We start from the raw sequence: 19,199 nt of genomic DNA, 5'->3' as shown, positions 1-19,199 counted from the left end.
CGCCGCCTGCGCGACAGAGATACCGAATCACTGCGCGCGAGGATGTGAGGGAAAAGAAAAAAGGGCCAAATGAAATCAGTCGACGTGAAAACAGGGTTGGAGCAGCAGTGGCACGGGACTGTTTGAAATGTAAAATGTTAATAAGAGCGGGCTACTCTTATTACTTTATGAAGCAACCCAAAGAATTTCAATGAAAGTGTAGAGCGTTTTTTCCCCCAGACATTTCTACTTATTCTACTCTGTGACTGATTAGCTTAACTGATTGGCTGATAACAGATTTTATTTAATAGGGCCTTATTCAAACAAACTCAGTATAGCCATCTTTTTACACAACCACAACAAAAACTTTCCTCAAGTTGTCCTACAAGATACAAAGTCAAGAATAAATCAAATGTAAACATAAACATCAGCAAATACATGTGCACAACTGTAACGCTTACATCAGACAACCATAAGAGAAGGTACACCATAGTAATACACTATACACTTGATGTTTAATGTGTCTTCATAGGACAATTAGACAACCCTTACATTATAGCAGTATACAGTTACATAACAAAACTTGGGGCCAACAGCTGTATTTGCATTGTTTTATTATTTAACAGAAGTCTGGTAACCTGTCCAGTGGTTGTGATTAATGGTGTACTGAGAGAGAAGAGCTTATAGGGGGCATATCCTGAGCTTTTAGTTGGATTTATGAATCATATCAGAGTAGTAGAAATAGTTGGTTATGTTCATTAATTGTATTTACATGAATAAGCACCTTCTTTATATATAAAATGTAAATACAATAGTCTTATACATGTGGCCTACATCATAGTGTGTAGTCAAAAATGTAACTTTTAAATCGTGACAGAGACTTTGCTCTATAAAAGTGGAAATAACAGCAGACAATAAAACTAATGAAATGTCTCATTAGTGTGGTATTTTCTGCATTGCAAATTGCTTTTACAAGTTAATTTGTTTTATTTTCACAGAGGCCGGTGTGACTGTCATACAGAAGTGCACTCATAAAAGATCTTATATCATCATTGAGGACATTTAAAATAAAGATGGACTTTCAATACACAAAACGATTTACCATATCCGAATATACTGCACTCAAAAGCAGCATGTTAAAACATGACCATATCCTATTGTATTGCATTGAAATTTGTAACATGCAACCAAGCATACTTTGGAGATCATGCTAACCCTCAAGCCTGTGTCATCTATATGTAGAGCAGAAAAGAAGGTCAAAGTTCAAGGCTGCAATGAATGAGTATGTCTTACTCTCCAACCAGTTGTAACAGATGGCTGCACCTCCCTGAGTGTGGTTCTTCTGGGGTTTCTTCCTGTAAAATTGAGTTTTTCCTTCCCACAGTTGCTAAGTGCTTGCTTATATGGGGTCTCCTGATTGTTGGGGTTTTCTTACCTTACAGTATAAAGCCAATGCCAGTAGAAACTACCATAAAGACTGCTTTTGTGATTTGGCACAACATACATAAAAGACAAATCAATTCAATGTTGTGCATTTTACCTAAAGGCAGCTTCGGTATGATGAAATTAAAAGAGAAAAGTCATATTTTGCAACACTGAGACACCTGCTGGTGTTTTTACAGCCTTGAAACAACGATAATGTATTTCCATAAACACTTCTATTAAAAAACCTGCTTCCACATAATGGCCACTTATAATAAGATTAAATGTTTGAGAGGTCAAAGGAAAATCTTGTAACCCTCTGACATGTCAAATCATCACTACCTCTGTGTGCAGCAGGGCCTATCATCAGGCATCATCCCCCAATCTTTCCCCCTGTAGACCCTTTCATTAACATAGTTGGGCTTTGTTCAAAAGCAGATCCCTGCAGATGAATTTGAGCATATAGTAACACAGGCACATGCCTTCGTGCGCTGTGGCCGTCCTCGCTGTGTGCGTTCGGATCAGCTGTCAGCTGGAGGGTGATGGATGCATGCTGGAAACATACTTGGAGTTCGAGGTATGTCCTTCTCACTGAAGTCCTTTGACACCCTGCTTGACCCCAGCGCAAGTCAGCCGCTCTAAAAATAAAGAAGCACATGTGCTTGATGCACATAGACGCAGAAACAAGGGTGTAAGATATCATGCTTCTCGTGTCTTCATATCTGCGTGCAAATACAAAGGAAAACAATACACAACCTGTTGGATTACAAGAAAGTTATATTCAGGTCCTCGATTTCCATGAAGCTCAAGCCCAATCAACATGCTCCCAGCATCAAAGTTAATGCCAGTGCTCAGCTCCATCATTATCTTGAGTGCTTTCATTAAAGGACATTTTTATTCTGCTGCGTCCAGAATCACAGAGAAAAACCGGCCACAAGTCGCAGCCACATGTTTTGGCTGAACCTGGTCACCATGGCAATGCGTTTAAAAAGAAAAACTCGACTTTGACTTTTGACTTTAAAGTCTCATTGAAATATTGGAATTGACAGACGTGAGTAGTTGGTTTAAAAAAGATGGGAGGGAAAATGCGATTGAAAAGAATGGCATCATTGTGAAGGCTCGAGTCACATAAAGGCTGCAGTTCACAGTGTAACCCTCAGCGGTGAGGAGTATTTGAGCGTGACAACAATATCCACCCTCTGACTCAATTTGACACTCAGCAGGTCTAGTTATTAATCCAATGCTGCAGCTGCAGCAAGTAGCGTTTTGATCATTTTTCCAACCATGTAAGTGATTTTTTTTTTTTGTCTTTGCATGTGACTTACTGAAAATATGAATTCAAACATGAATTCATGTCAGCTGTTGGCCTGAAGCCAGCTATAAATGTAAACTATGTGACAAATGTGAGACAAATGAAAAAGACATGAGTCTTCTTAAATGACTTTTTATGAGATCGTCACTGCTGATATCTTACAAAAGTATGAAAGGATCCATCACGCTTTCAAATAGATTAATGGCCTATTTGAATGTGTGCTGGGGTGTGTGTGTAAAACTATGACCCACAAAAGGAAGGAGAGTGGGTATTGAGTTTACTTTGAGCTGGAGGGTAGCCAATATTATCCAAACTTAGAATTATTATGTACAATTCCCCCTTGTGGTTTTTGCTCTATTCATTTAAAATCTTATCTTAATCTTTTTATTTATTTATTTATTTATTTTGGAGATTTAGGCTTAAGCTGGTCATTTCAAACTTGGCTTCAGTGTAAAGCTACTTCACATGCAGTATATATTTACTTTAAAAAAAATGTATATCAGAAGAAATTAATTTAGTTCACTTGATTATAAGCATTTCTTTGACTTTGACTTACTGTATTTTCTTCTTTTACTTTGAAAACCTCCTATCTAGGCATTAAAGACATGTATGTCCCAGTGCTAATTTAATAGGCATGGCTTCACTCCTCTCCCACATCATACATAAACATTTTCAGGGAGAGATTGGAGCATTTAAACTGAGAATGAAAGATGGTGAAATCCTTTTAGAAAAGAGTCCAATCAAAAATTAGATCAGGGTGCATTCTGGGTAAGAGGAGCAAATCTTACCCACCCGATGACTGCATGTGGCTGCGACTTGTGACCGTTTTTTCTTGTACACACTGCCTTGAAGTCCACTTGAGTCTTGATGGTGATGATTTACTGAAGGAGTGCAAAAGAGAAGACAAGATATTCACTGCTGGAGTAATACAAAAGTTAGTATGTTGATTTCATGGTTAATGGAAACACCACAGACAATGTTGTGAAGATTTGAAGGTCTCGGTATAGAAATGTGAACCAAGAATATGTGCATCAATATGTTTTTATACCGTCTTCCTTTGTCCTCCTGATCCCTGGAGAATTGTGAGGATGATCTATTAAAAGGAAATAATTACTATTAAGGCTATTTAACCATATATATCCAATTTAGATAAGTGATGTCATCCATTGATTTCAAGATTATTATTTTTTTTTTTTTAGTAGCCTATTTAAGACCATATTTGAAGAAAAAGGTAAAATCGATTAGCTGTTAGCTAATGCTATTACGGACTAGCTTGGTTCAAATTCAAATCAAATTCAAATTTTATTTGTCACGTACACAGTCATACACAGTACGATATGCAGTGAAATGCTTGGACAACTGCTCATGACCTAAAGAAAAAAAAAAAGGAAAAGGCTATGAATAAGATAGGAAATAAATATGAAAAATTAAAAAGGGTAAATTTAACTAGGAAGGAATGAAATATAAATTAAGGTTAAAAATGAAATAACTGTACAACACAAATTAGAATGAAGGGTAAATTTAACTGGGAAAGAATAAGATAAAATATATAAATTAAAGTTGAAAATAAAATAACTGTACAACAAAATACACAATACACAATATAGAACTATATAAGAATGTATGAAGAAATATAAATAAATAAATATATACACAATAACAGCAGCTGTACAAGTATTAACTGGAAATGAAGAATATAGTGACCAGTGTTGTGCAATCGACATTATGTCTTGTGCAGTGCAAATATGCTTAAAGTGATTTAAGTGATGAAGTGAAAACAATGTCCAGAAAGTCCAGTGTGTGTGTAAGAACTATATGTGTGGGTCAGTACTGTGTGGTGGTGTGATTGAGAGACCGTATTGCCTGCGGGAAGAAGCTCCTCCTCAGTCTCTCTGTGTTGGTCTTCAGGGAGCGGAATCGCTTTCCTGACCTCAACAGAGAGAACAGTCTGTTGTTGGGATGGCTGAGGTCCTTCACGATCTTCCTGGCTTTGGTCCAGCACCGCCTGCTGTAGATTGAGTGCAGGTCAGGGAGCTCGGAGCTGACCGCACAACCCTCTGTAGAGCTCGTCTGTCCTGCATGGTGCTGTTCCCAAACCAGGTTAAGATGTTTCCCGTCAGGATGCTCTCTATGGTGCACGAATAAAAGTTCCTGAGCACCTTGGAGGGCAGTTGGAAGTCTCTCAAGCGTCTGAGGTGGTAGAGACGCTGACGGGCCTTTTTCACCACGGTGTTGATGTGACAGGACCATGACAGGTCCTGCGTGATGTGAACTCTGAGGTATTTGAAGCTGTCCACTCTCTCCACTGGGCACTCGTTGATGACGGGGTCTGGTAGTTCCTCTCCTGCTTAGTGCTGAAGTCCACTATCAGCTCCTTTGTCTTACTAACGTTTAGAAGGAGGTTGTTCCTCTGGCACCAGTTCTCCAGATTCCTAATCTCCTTCACGTAGGCCGTCTCATTGTTATCAGAGATCAGGCCCACCACGACGGTTAGCAAGTCATAATTTACTGTTAACTTAAAAGGAAAGTTAATTCTTGCTTGTCATAGCCAGAACCATTGAACGAAAGAGTCCCCTCATCTCCGTTCACTCCAACTGACTCTTTCCCCCCTTTTTTGTAACCACAATGGCGGCTCAACACGCTAGCCACCAAAGATATACTAGCATTGAAGTTTGAGATGCATTTTCAAAAGCATGTACATTTATTTTTACAGTTTATTTATTTATTTAGGTAGTTAATTGCCCACTCCTGCTTTATGCTGTTTTAGATTATAAAATTTTACCCATGTGCCATGTAAACGCCCTGAACTAACCACTATAAATTTAGGTCTCTTAAAGCCCATTTGAATGCTTGAGTAATATAAAAATTCCACACTGTCCAGAATTGTTTTTATTTTATTCTTATTTTTTACATTGTAATGCTGGGCATTTTAACACTGGACTCTATGAGGACTTACTCCAGCAGAGAAGTGGCCATTAGAGGAAGTTTCAGATTTTTCACTCCCACACTGGCTTCATTTTTCAGCCCTGGAGGTCGTCCCTTGGCTGAAGCTACAGCCAGCATGCCATTAGCAAAGCTTAGCATAATGACTACAACCAGGGTGAAACAGCTAACCTGCTTCTATCCAAATGGAACAAAATCAATCTAAACCACCAGCCTGAACTCACAAAATACCACTGTATATCTTGATTGTTTTAGACATACAAAGAAATAAGGCACTTTACATTTACACTTTACTTTTTGGTTGGGAACCATTGGGGAGACACAGCTCCTAGCTGATAAGGAATCAAATGCCCAACTGAAATTGTTGTATTTATACTTTGAAAGCAGTAATTTAAAAATACATGGGTGTTACTGAGAAAATGTGAATGTTCAGCATGTTAAATAATGCAACACAAAGATCATTTAAAAATCACCCTATTATAGGGCATTTTCTGTGCTTTCCTAAGTCATCTCCTCACTAGCATCCTTTCCAGTGGCAACACAGCTAGATGCTCCATTTTAGATAAGACACAATTATTGTAGCACATCACACGCACTATCGCTATCACCTAAAATCTCAAACCTCACCACAGAATGCAGTCCAGATACCACATCCCCGTGCCCTTGGTATTTAATGACATTTCTCTCTGTCCACGGAGATAGAGGGGATCCATCAGAGTGAATGTTTTCTGTATTTTTTAAGCTGGGCTCTGCTATAGATTTGGGGCACTGTTTTTTTTATTATTTAAAAAAAAAGGGGGGGGGGGGGGGGGGAAACCTACCAAAAAATGTTGTTATGACAACCACACCTTTTTGGACACATTACCTGTTTTCATTTGTTGTGCAAACATAACAGATACGAGGGGGGGGGAATTTATTTTCAGGGCACATTTCCTTTATTCTGTGAATCTCCTCCTATAAACACAGTCAATTTCAGCCCGGCTCTCAGGCCATTATGATTCACAGAGGCCGAGCATGAAATTAGTTTCTTTTTTGACAGACACATCTTGACTGACAGCTCAACAAATGAGAAATCATTTACTGTGAACAGAGCAGACGCCTGCTTTTGGCAGAAATGCTGAGGCGAGTGCACGACTGCGTGTGTGTGTGTGTGTGTGTGTGTGTGTGTGCACACGAGCTTGAAAGTACATTTTATGTAAGGTTCTCACTGGCATCAAAACCACAATAGCAGGTCAGGGAACAAAAAAGACACTTTACAATACAATTCTTTACATAGCTGTAGTTTAACGTTGTGTGAGAGGACAACAAAGATGCCATCGTCACAATTTCTGTGCTGACAGAAGGATATTTAGAAGATAATTAGAAAAACTGAAAAGGTGACAGCAGAAAAAATGCAGGAATTATTAAAATATATTTTAATAATAGATAATTAGCTACAAACCAACAAAGTCACCTGCTAGCCAGTGCCCTCAAAATATTTACCTGATAAAGAATGCATTTTATTATAATTATACACCTATTCTGGCTTCACTTGTTGTTTTTAAATCCTGAAATGATCTTACCCCACCTTACCTCTGAGCTGCTTTACCCCTGCAATACTGTCTGAGTTACCTTTGCATGCTAGACAGTCCCCTACATTGTCCATTTAAAAAAGTCATTTTAAAACTCAATTATACTGATTTGGCCTTTGACCCAGCATGAGATATTGTTCTGACTTGCGTTTATTGCATTGTAGTTGTTTTTATTGGTGCTTTTACTTACCATTGTTTTCAGTGTATTTGTTGATTTTTGTGTACAGCACTTTTTGTTAATCTCCTGTAACTGGTTTTAAAGTGCTTCATGAAGAAAGTTGGTATGGTACAGCTGAATTGGTAGACTGCTATTGTTCACTTGATTGAGCAGGTAACCCAAATGCTGAATGGGCTGGTTCAAATGTGTCCTGGACCATTTCCTGTGTGTCATTCCTCCTCACTCTCCCCCGATTTTCCTTTCTACTGTCCTATCAAAATAAAAGCTTCGAATTCAAGAATCAAAACTCTACAGCTAAAAAAACAAAAACAAAAAATCTGTGTTGTGCTCAGCTGACAGCAACTGAACACAACATTTCAGTCAATGCTTTAGTACATATTGGCTCTAGACTATGACAGTACTTTTTTGGGATAAAATAAAAATAACAAAAAAATTTATTTTATCAGATATTATAGTGTCATATGTTCTGACCTGCTTGTTCCATTTACTGCATCTATATTTTGCTAATAGTTTTAAAACCTCAAAGAGCACTAGGCACCCCCTGTTAAAGGGCAGAAATCATAACAACAAAGTGAACTGCAGCATTAACCCAAAGCTTTGAAGTAGCTGTGGAGTAAAGAGGTGAACACAGCTAAAGCAGACCAATACTGTGCCCTTCCTCTGCAGGACAGACTTTTCCTCACTTTGCCATTAATGGCTTTTTGCATGGCCGATATATATACTGTATAATATGCAGACAAATGCAGACAAAGGCAAATTTCTTCACCTTGTGAACAGCAGGTGAGAGTTCATCCTTTCCTTCATGTAAACTTAGTAGCTCTGCAAGAAATATTACGTTAATATTGAATCGATTTTAACAATAGTTCTTTAATTCTGATTGTTTAAAGATAGTTTAGCTTTTTTTTAAGTGCAATGCTGCCATCTAGTGTTCAGAAATCTTTACTATGCCATGTCTGTGGTGAAGTTTTTACAGGTGTATTTTTTAGACTTCTAATCATTTTTAAAACTCTCTTTGCATTGCAAAATGTGGCCCATGAGGAGGTTTTTATATTTGTTTTGAAAAAGTATACTGCATATGCTTTTTTAAAACCTTATTCCAAAGTGGATTAAATAAATGTTTCACCTCGAAATTCTACATACAATACCCCATAATTACAAAACAGAAAAAGTTTGCTTGAGATTCTTGTAAATTTGTTAAAAATAAAAAACAATCCAGTTTCTTCTGCCTATCCAGGGCCAGGTCACAGGGGCAGCAGACTAAGCAAACAAGCCCAGATCAAACAAGCCCAGATCTCCCTCTCCGTGTCCACCTGCATTCCCAGGCCAGTCGAGAAATATAATCCTTCCACTGTGTTCTGGCTCTGCCCCGGGGCGTCCTCCTGGTGGGACATGGCTAGGACACCTCACCCAGGAGGCATCCTTGTCAGATGCCCAAAACCCTCTCAACTACTTGGGATGTGGAGGAGCAGCAGCTCCACTCTGAGCCCCTACCGGTTGTCCAAACCCCTCAACCTATTTCTAAGGGAGAGGCCAGCCAGCCTTCTGAGAAAGCGCCTTTCTGTTGCTTGTATCTGCGATCTCGTTCTTTTGGTCACTACCCAAAGCTCGTGACCATTGGTGAGGGTAGGGATGTAGATTGACCGGTAAATTGAGAGCTTCACTTTTACGCTCAGCTCTCTCTTCACCACGATGGACAAGTACAGCATCTGCATCACTGCAGATGCTGTACCAATCTGTCTGTCAATCTCCTCCTCCCTTCTCCCCTCACTCATGAACAAGACCTAGATACTTAAACTCTTCCACTTGGGTCAGTAACTGGTCTCTGACCCAGAGTGGGCACTCCACTCCACTCAAGGACATTGACAGAGTGGTTGCGAAGCCACTCCTTTGTTATCTTGGCTGCTTGCTTAGGGTCAGTGTCATGTAGGAAGTTGAACAATCACCCTAGTTCAAGGTCCGGTCTGTGTGGCAGGTTATCATCAAGGATGTCTTTGTGCATTGCTGCATTTATCTTTCCCTCAACTCTGACTCATCTACCGCTTCCTGCTGGCGAAGAACATCCCACAAGATGATGCTTCCACCACCCCGCTTCACTGTAGGGAAAGTATTGGCCAATGGATGAGCTGTGCCTGGTTTCTTCCAGACATGACGCTTGGGATTCAGGTCAAAGAGTTCAATCTTTGTTTCAACCGACCAGAGAATGTTGTTTCTCATGGTCTGAGAGTCCTTCAGCTGCCATTTGGCAAACCCCAGGTGTGCTCTTTCATTTCACTAGTTTACCATACAGGCCTGATTGGTGGAGTGCTTCAGAACTGGTTGTACTTCTGGAAGGTCCTCCTGTCTTCACAGAGCAACACTGGAGCTCTGTTGTTGATCACCTCCCTGATCCCTTCTACCTCAGTCACTCAGATGTAGGAAGAGTCCTGTTTGTTTTAAACTTCTTCGATTTACAGATGATGGAGGCATTTGTGGTCTTTGGAACCTTCAATGCTGCACAGGTTTTTCTGTACCCTTTCCCACTGAATCTGTTCCTTGATACAATCCTGTCTTGGAGGTCTACTGACAATTCCTTGGACTTCATGTCTTGGGTTGTGCTCTGATATCCACTGTTTGCTATGGGAGGTCATATAGACAGGTATAGGCCTTTCCAAACTATGTCAAACCAACTTTCTTTTTAATACATTTGCAAGGATCTCAGTCAAACTTTTTTTTCACTTTGTTATTATGGTATATATTTTGTGTAGGAGTTTTGAGATAAAATAATACATTCTTATTCCAAAAATGGAATAAATGTAACAAAAATTAAGGCAAATGTGGAACAAGTGAAGCGCTGCGAATACTTTTCACTGTAACTCCAGCACAATCGATCCATTTTATTAACCACTTGTACTATTCAGGTCACACGGCACAAAGTATTGGGAGAAAAAAAACAAAAAACAACAACTTACTGGCCGGTCTGTATTTTGGGGGTGGGGGAGAAGTACACTCCAAAACAACTCAAAACAAAGTGAATCTTGTATGTTATTTATTTCATTTCAGATTTACAAGTTATTTCACATTTCTTTAAAAAAAAAAAAAAAAAAAGGCTAGCAACTCTCCGGTGTTACAGTTAGCAATAAAACAATGCAAGAAAACAACTGCATTTATGGTACAGCCTCTTCAGAAGTGTAGCCTCTCCAATCACGACCACCCTCAGCAAGCAAAGTCTTGAGCTTTTATTATAACAGTCTCACCCAACTCCCTATTAAGAATAACCAAAGCCACCTCTACACCTGGCATTACAATGTGATCTGCAACTAGATAATTTAATGATGGGAAAGTATAAGGAATGCAGGTGTAATTTTATGCACTGTGATTGGTATGTAATCAGACAATCCAGGGCACATTTAGAGGTGCTTGGCTTGCACTCTGATTAGATCTGTTAGTGTAAATGCAGTTAGAGCAGCCTAACAACATTAAGTTAAACAAAATCATCTACCCTTCAAGTTCTGCCTCTTCCTGCTCACATCATTAAACTGAAATGTTAAGCAGAACCTTCAAAGTCTTCTATCTCCTCTTTCCAGAAATAGATAATATTAATTTCTGGACACAAAGATGGCCAACTTGCAAAGATAAAAGATCCATCTTTAACTTGGGAACTAACCAACCAACCTGCATATAGAGACAACGTCAGGACAGGGTCAGATGATTTTATACAAGGGCTAACTGCTAACTCCAAAATGTCACCTGTCACTATCAAGATAACTTACACATGCTAATGTCAGGTGCTTATGCTGCATTACGACAAAAAGATTAAATCGCTCTACCATTTGTAATTTAAGGATTAATATTTTTGGGTACTTTTTTTTCCCCCACTGAATATAGGCAAATGACAGGAGTAGAAAACGTGTGTGCATATATAAATATACATATTCTACACACACACACAAACACACGCGCGCACACACACACTCCAACAATTCCAACAACCTCAGCATCATGCTTCAAAATCATTTATAACAGCATTCGATCATCAGAGAGATGCTAAAGATCAACAGGGAGGCGGACAGACACAGAAGGGAAAGACAGAGAAGAAGTAGTGAGGGATCTTGGGAATTCCCTCTAGCTTATGATTTGCTTTACAAAAGTTCCTTTAATCAAACGGGATGCAGATAATCTCATCTGTAATCTCAGTGTGGAAGTGGCGAGTGGTTCTGCCCTCTCCTGCCTCTCTGGCTTTTTGCTACATGCTGTCCTTAAAATGATGTTCAGGGCTCGTTCACCAAGTTCGTTTTTTCTTGCTTCTTAGTTGCCGCCGCAGCACCGGCTGCTGCTGCTGCCCTGAGGGTTAGTTTGTTCTAGATCTACTCCTGTCCTTGTCCGCCCACCTTGTCCAGCTGTACCCTGGGGCTCGCTCTTCGGTAGCTTCTTCGCTACAGGGACAGGAGAACAGATATTTCAAAATAAAGCTACGAAACACCAAAACAGCACCAAAAGGTGACAATAAAACAATACAGGTTTGTTTTTTTAATCTATCACATATGTTAGGTTAATTTGTGATTCCAAACTGGTCAACTGGAATATGTGACTAAATGCATTACTTACCTATAGCCATGAAAATTTCATTGACATTCATAGCGGTCTTGGCTGAGGTCTCCATAAAAAGCAGACTGTTGTCATCGGCATAGGCTTGTGCCTCCTGAGAACACGATTTAGATATAAAAGTTAATCAACAAATTCAAATGAAACCTCTAAATATCAGATTTTTTGCTTATATTAAGTCCTCTATATGCATCTTTATACCTGAAACTCGACAGCTCTTTTGTTTGCGATGTCCGCTTTGTTGCCAGCCAGAGCGATCACTATGTTGGGACTGGCCTGCCTTTGAAGCTCCTTCACCCAATTTTTCGCACGATCAAAAGTGTCCTGAAAAACCAACAAACTTAATTTGCATTTCCCCAAAGTATTTAGCACTACAGCTATCTTTAATGTTGGTCAAACATGTTTTCTTTTTTTAAATTTCATACTAGCATAGCTGATGTGACCTCAAAAAGCCCACAAGCCCATGAACACACACACACACACGCATATGTTTAAAATTAACTTACACTGAGTCAAAGCACACCCTCTGTCATGTATGTAAAAATAATCTTAAATATTAGGTAAATACAACTGCAGGTGAGAAACAACACACAACATGTTACACCGTGTTATTATTTATTTAACTAAAATGCAGAAGCAGTGTGTAAAAAAATTAAGCACACCTCATCTTCTCTATGATGTTATCAGTCTCTCACATCACTGTGGAGGAATTCTGGCCCAGTCTATATTGCTTTGCATATGCAATGCTTTTTAAGCCCCTACCACAACATACAATGAGGTTGAGGTCCTGACTTTGACTGGGCCATCGAGGCATCTGAGTTCTTTTCTTTTTCCAGACATCATTATTATAGATCTGCTGTTGTGCTGGGAATCATTGTCCTGTTCCATGACCCAATTTTAGCTATTTTTTTAACTGTCAGAAAGATGGCCTCACATAGGACTCTAGAACAGGGGTCCCCAATCCCAGTCCACGAGGGACGGTGTCCCTGCAGGTTTTAGATCTCACCCTGGGTCAACACACCTGAATCACATGATTAGTTCATTATCAGGCCTCTAGAGAACTTCAAGACATGTTGAGAAGGTAATTTATCCATTTAAATCAGCTGTGGTGGATCAAGGACACACCTAAAACCTGCAGGAACGCCGGCCCTCGTGGACTGGGATTGGGGACCCCTGCTCTAGAATAATTTGGTATACTGATGAGATCATAGTTGAATAAAGAACCGCAAGGTGTCCAGCTCCTGTAGCCGCCAAAAGCCCAAATCACCCCTGTGCTCTCACTTGGTATGAGACGTTTCTGCTGATATGCTGTGTTTGGTTTTCACAAAAGTGGTGCTGTGCATTATGGACAAGCATCTCCACTTTGGTTTTATCTATTCAAAGGACATTGTTCCACACATCTTGTGGTTTGTTCAGTGCATTTGCTGGAAGATTAGAAACTGTGTTTAATGTTTTCCACATGTGAATATTAGTTTTACTGAGAATAATAAATGTAATTTGTTTGGAAATGACATTATGACCCTTTAAAATCATCGCTGATGTCTTTCCTCCTTGGCATTGTAAACACACACCCGAATGCTCCAGACCAGAAAATTGAAAAGCACCTGCTTTTACAGACGTGCTCACACTTACTAATGATCAACTAAAGTGCCGCTATTTACACTCTTAATTCCTATGGAAACAGTGAGGATGTACTTAGTTTTTCACACATTGCTTTTTCATTTTGGCTTAGTTTTAGTTAAATGAATGTATCATGTTTTGCTATTTATCTGAGGTTGTATCTAAATCATAGTTACAGGTTAATTGCAAAAAACCAAACAAAAATAAGTGAGGATCTTGAATCCTTCAGTAAAAGCCAAAACACACCTTAACAATTGTAACTGTTTTTTCAGTGATTTTTTAAAAATGATCACTGATTATCAGCATATTTTGCATTCTTCCACTTTTGGGAGCAACAAAACAATGAAACAAATGAATTAAACAAAGCAGTATCTGCAAGCATCATACAGTATGTCATGAAACTGAGTACACCCCTCACATTTTTGCCATTATTACCTAAACCACTGGCAACAAAAATGAGTAAACCCCTAAGTGAAAATGTCCAAACTGTGCCCAAAGTGTCAAGATTTTGTGTGGCACTAACACTGCCTTAACTCTATTGAGCGTGGAGTTCACTAGAGCTTCACAGGTTGCCATGGAAATCCTCTTCCACTCCTTCATAATGACATCATGGAGCAGGTGGATGTTAGAGACCTTGCGCTCCTCCACTTTCCATTAGAGGATGCCCCACAGATGCTCAATAGGGTTTAAGTCTGGAGACATGCTAGGTCTGTCAAGCAGCTTTACCCTCAGTTTTTGGAGGTGTGTTTGGGTTTGTTATCATGTTGGAATCCTGCCCTGTGGGATAGTTTCTGAAGGGAGGGGATCATGCTCTGCTTCAGTATGTCACAGTACATGTTGGCATTCAGGGTTCCCTCAATTATGCGTTCCTCAGTGCCAGCAGCACTGATACAGCCCCAAACAATGACACTCCCACCACCATCCACCATGCTTGACTGTAGGCAAGACAAACTTGTCTTTGTACTCCTCACCTGGTTGCTGCCACACACCCTTGACACAATCTGAACCAAATAACTTAATCTTGGTCTTATCCTTGTCCTTAGTCTGCTTGTCTTCAGCAAACTGTTTGCCGACTTTCTTATGCATTATCTTTAGAAGAAGAAGAAGCTTCCTTCTGTGAGGACATCCATTTGATGCAGTGTGAGGCGTATGGTCTAAGCACTGACAGGCCTTAATGCCTTCAACTTCTCCAGCAATTCTGGCAGCACTCGTACATCTATTTTCAAAAGACCACTGGGTATGACGTTGAGCATGTGCACTCAACTTCTTTGATCAACCATGGCGAGGTTTGTTATGAGTGGAACCTGTCCTGTTAAACTGATGTATGGTCTTGGCCACCGTGCTGCAGCTCAATTTCAGGGTGTTGGCAATTAGAGCAGGGCGATATGGCCAAAAATATTTATCACGATATATATTTGAAAATTTGCGATAACGATATAACCGACGATATAATTGATGTGAGACAAAATACAACTCCACAACATTACTAGCGCAAAAAGACAACCTTCCATTTATTTTCACTTAAACAAGAAGCTGGTTTTTATGTACATTAAAGCTTTATAAAAATGTAACAGTGCAAATGCAAATTCCTTGCTGAAAGTTTAACCAAAAGGCATTTCCAGTAGAAATGGGCTGACACATCCTGAGCATAACCATGTATAATATCCACTGAAGTTAAAAAGAGGTGCTTTGCAACATTAAACTGCAGTGTGCAGTACGTATTTTTCGGACCATAAGGTGCACAGGATTATAAGGCACATTAAGCGAAACAAAGCAGTCAGATAAATCAAACTTTATTAAACTCATTCTTCTTGCTTCCTCCACTTCTGTACCATTGATTCATTAATGTTGAATTCTCTGGCAGCTGCTCTATTCCCATGTTGTTGCAGTATATTAATGACTAACCTCGTATTGTGGATGGATTATCTCAGTTGTTCTCCTGACTGAAGTTTGGTCCGTTTACAGCATCCTGCCATGCGATTGCATTTGTCTCTAACCATGAAGAACCTTCACGTTAACTTTTATAAGTGGAAAAGTGTTAGTGTTCGTCCTCCAGCTTCACTGTTTATGTTATGCTAACATAGCTGTGTCGCTAGTGATCACGTAGCACATCATTATATACCAGCTAGCCCAACTTCAGTAACCCTACAAACGTCACTGCTGTTTAGTTTCCTGTCTTCATTTATGTTGGAAGTGATAGCAGAGCAGAGTGATTTTTTTCAGAAATCTCTCAGTCAGAACATGCAATATCATGCTTAGGTAACTAGCGAAACTAGCGAGCTAACTTCCGCTAGCTTCCTGCTAACTTCTAACTCCGTTAAATGTAATAACTTTTGTTTTCATGGATGCCTGGAAGTTAAACTTTATAGTTACACCTGGTAAAGCAGCAATGCTGATCGTTTTATTAAAGATGAAAGAATTTAGACAGTTTTTAACTCTAAGTGATGCTGCAGTGTTGTTTGACCTGAAGGATACGGAGTTTAGGACCCAGATTACTCCCAGATTTAAGAGCATCTTAGTCCGACAAATACGACAATAACGACGGCCCGCTTGCATGTTCTGCAAAAAAATGTGCTTTGTTGTGTATCTGACGGACAAACACCAAACCAGTTCCACATCACGGAAGTTGCACCATTTTTACAAACCAATTCTGGTTCATCTGTTTCACTCAACAATCGGCCATGTGCGTATGAAAACAAAGGCACTGCGCATGCGCGTTTTACTCCCATTCTATCGCGATATTTCATTTTCCTATCGTTGCCTAACATTATACCGGTATTACCGTGAACGGTATAATATGGCCCAGCCCTATTGGCAATATTCTTATAGCCTGAGCCATCTTTATGTAGAGTAACAATTCTTTTTTTCAGATCCCCAGACAGTTCTTTACCATGAGGTGCCTAATAAACTTCCAGTGACCAGTATGAGAGAGTGTGAGAACAATAACACCAAATTCAACAACCTGTTTCCCATTTACACCTGAGACCTTGTGAAACTAATGAGTCACATGACACCAGGGAGGGAAAATGGCTAATTGGGCACAATTTGGACATTTTCACTTAGGGGCGTACTCACTTTTGTTGCCAGCGGTTTAAGCAATAATGGCTGTGTGTTGAGTCATTTAGAGGGGACAGCAAATTTTCACTGTTGTATAAGCTGTACATTGTATCAAAGTGTCATATCTTCAGTGTTGTCCCATGAAAAGATATAACTAAATATTTACAAAAATTGGAGGGGTGTACTCAGTTTTCTGAGATACTGTAACTGTTACCCTGTGGGTGAAACCTACTGTGTTGGTAATGTCATAGACCACAATCGCTGCTTGAGCCCCTCTGTAGTACATTGGAGCCAGGCTGTGGTAGCGCTCCTGACCCGCTGTGTCCCAGATCTCAAACTTCACAGTGGTGTCGTCAAGGCAGACAGTCTGAGTGAGGAAAGCAGCTGCAGAGAGAATGAAAACGTAAACAATAAATAAATGAAACACTCAATCTTCCTAGAAGACTATCCTGTTCACATCTGATCTGAAGATAAGTTAGGAGGCATTGCATCACTTCAGATTAGCTTGGGCACAAATTTATATAATTCTAAATGCCACATCTATAGGTGCATGACCTCTGTGTAGGATAACACGCCACATCACAAGACTCGTATCATCTCAAACTGGTTTCTTCAACGATCAGTTCACTGTACTTAAATGGTCATCACAGTCACAAATCTGAATTCAACAGGGCACCTTCTGGATGTGGCTGAACAGGGGTTTGCATCATACATATGCAGCTGAGAAATATGCATCACCTGTGTGATACTATCATGTCAATATGGACCAAAATCTCAGAGTAATGTTTTCGGCACTAGTAGAATCTATGCCATGAAGAACTAAGACAGTTCTGAAGGTAAAACGAGGCCCAACTTGGTACTAGCAAGATGCGCCTAACATACTGACCAGTGAATGCATGTTCTTTATGTGAACAGCTTTTATTTTGATGAAACATTTGCCAAATGTCAGCAATGTTATTTAAGGAAAGCTCTTCTACAGATGCTTGTTTTTAAATGACATTTAACATTTGGGAATACTTGAGAGGAATATGAAAGGCACATTTACCCATGTGAGTTATCAAACCTGATACAGCACTAAGATTCCTAAATTTCAAACAATATTCACTTAACATGCAGACAGCAACATAATCTACCTAGAGAAACACCTACAGCTTCCAAACAAAATCAGTTTCCTTCATTTAGAAACGTGTTTCTCACCTCCAATGGTGCTCTCCTGGAATTCGTGGAACTGCCCTTTGACAAAGCGCAGCACTAAGCTCGACTTCCCCACCGCTGACTCCCCCAGCAGGACCAGCTTGAACTGGCAGATTTTATTTGCTGCTGCAGCACCATTAGGCCTGTTTGCTCCTCCACCACCACGTCCAGCCATTGACAGAGACTGTTAGGAAACAAACTAAATACTCGGAGTTTGAGAAGGGTTGGAAGTCCACGCACCGATTGTGAGCAAGGTCAGAAATCACACTCCGGGGCGACAAAAACAGCGGCGATCCAGGCAAGCCTGAAACATTTTTAGAAAAATAAACTGAACCTTTTTTGTGGGTACATTTTAGGAATACATATCTATAAGTGACTGATTTTTACGTTAGCTTGTAGATAACACTTGTTTTTTCATACCTCTGCTAGACTAACGTTTGTTTATCCCCGATTATAGCGTAGAAACAACGCAGTATCCATCATATAAGTTATTATTAATTACGTTATAAAGCCTGTCAGCTCTTCTATCAGACAATACCGAACTGACACAAAAGATTCAGATCAGTCGCTGTCATGTGAAGTTCATAACCATAGATCTACATGCAGTCTGTTCACTTTTTTAACTGCTAAAAGTACAGCTGAGCAGGTCTCCGCCACAGTTATCTGAAATTATTTGTTAGCAGCAGCAAATGTTGTTTGGTTAAAAAAAATAAACACTTAAATGATAAAATGGAAAAGGGCACCACATACAGCCTTGAACTCTCAAACACTGATATCGATATCGGCCTGAAAGACCTAGTCTGGCATGTTAGTAACAGCTGACGAGTTAAGCTAAAACAACCTAGAAATGGCTCCATTCTGTTTTTAATGCTGTCTCACAAGCTGAAATGCTTCTGTAGTCAACAGGACACTAACAAACAATTTAAGTGTGCGTATTTGTAGTTATAAGTCCAAAAGCACCGGGTGAACCCGCTAGTCCTTTAACTTTGACCGTCTATACGGACAAAAACACCATCAGTCAGACAGTTAGCTCGGAAGCTAAAGCTCGTCTGTATTAACGACGATCAAATCAGTTCATAATGCTAATCAGCTAACAGGAAGTTTTGGGTTTCTTACCGAAAACGAAAAAACAAGATTCGCTGTACCGTGTGTAGAGTGACTTATAACGATGTTATTTCTCGTTAACAGCGTTTTCTCCCGTTCCACTAAAAGACTTCCAGCTTCTGTGGAATATATGCTTCCGCCTTCAGTAACAAAAATACTTCCTGGATTCGCTTGTCATGTGATGTGATGTCACAGCCAATCAAATACGGAGATTGCAGAACGTCAGCAGGAGCTAGCT

At 39.8% G+C, this 19,199-nt stretch overlaps 1 protein-coding gene across 3 annotated transcripts; it reads right to left on the bottom strand.

Annotated features, from left to right (window-relative positions):
• Nucleotides 1-10,258: 10,258 nt before the first annotated feature.
• LOC309712947 (ras-related protein Rab-5C-like) lies at nucleotides 10,259-19,130 on the bottom strand. 3 transcript variants are annotated; one of them, XM_082544169.1, is made up of 6 exons: nucleotides 18,974-19,130; nucleotides 17,861-18,161; nucleotides 16,896-17,047; nucleotides 12,188-12,310; nucleotides 11,990-12,083; nucleotides 10,259-11,817 (listed from the first exon to the last, which is right to left on the bottom strand). In XM_082544169.1, exons 2-6 carry the CDS (start codon nucleotides 18,030-18,032, stop codon nucleotides 11,690-11,692), a joined length of 669 nt encoding a protein of 222 aa, XP_082400295.1. In that variant the 5' UTR covers nucleotides 18,033-18,161; nucleotides 18,974-19,130; the 3' UTR covers nucleotides 10,259-11,689. The 3 variants fall into 3 exon arrangements, with proteins under 3 accessions (XP_082400295.1, XP_082400297.1, XP_082400296.1); XM_082544171.1 differs by having other exon boundaries at nucleotides 17,861-18,056; XM_082544170.1 differs by having other exon boundaries at nucleotides 19,003-19,125.
• Nucleotides 19,131-19,199: the final 69 nt, after the last annotated feature.

The sequence above is a fragment of the Aulonocara stuartgranti genome (assembly GCF_965226115.1).
Source record: "Aulonocara stuartgranti genome assembly, chromosome: 8".
NCBI lineage: Eukaryota > Metazoa > Chordata > Actinopteri > Cichliformes > Cichlidae > Aulonocara > Aulonocara stuartgranti.
The sequence above is the reverse complement of the archived record's forward strand: the minus strand, read 5'-3'. Positions and strand labels throughout refer to the sequence as shown.

Bases quoted from the DNA above. Each gene is read 5' to 3' on its own strand.
- LOC309712947 (XM_082544169.1), bottom strand. From the start codon at position 18,032: ATGGCTGGACGTGGTGGTGGAGGAGCAAACAGGCCTAATGGTGCTGCA. The intron at 12,311-16,895 runs GTAGGTTTCACC...TTGGTTTTTCAG, and splicing joins TCTATGACATTACCAACACA to GACACTTTTGATCGTGCGAA. The intron at 11,818-11,989 runs GTAAGTAATGCA...CTGTCCCTGTAG, and splicing joins TGAAATTTTCATGGCTATAG to CGAAGAAGCTACCGAAGAGC.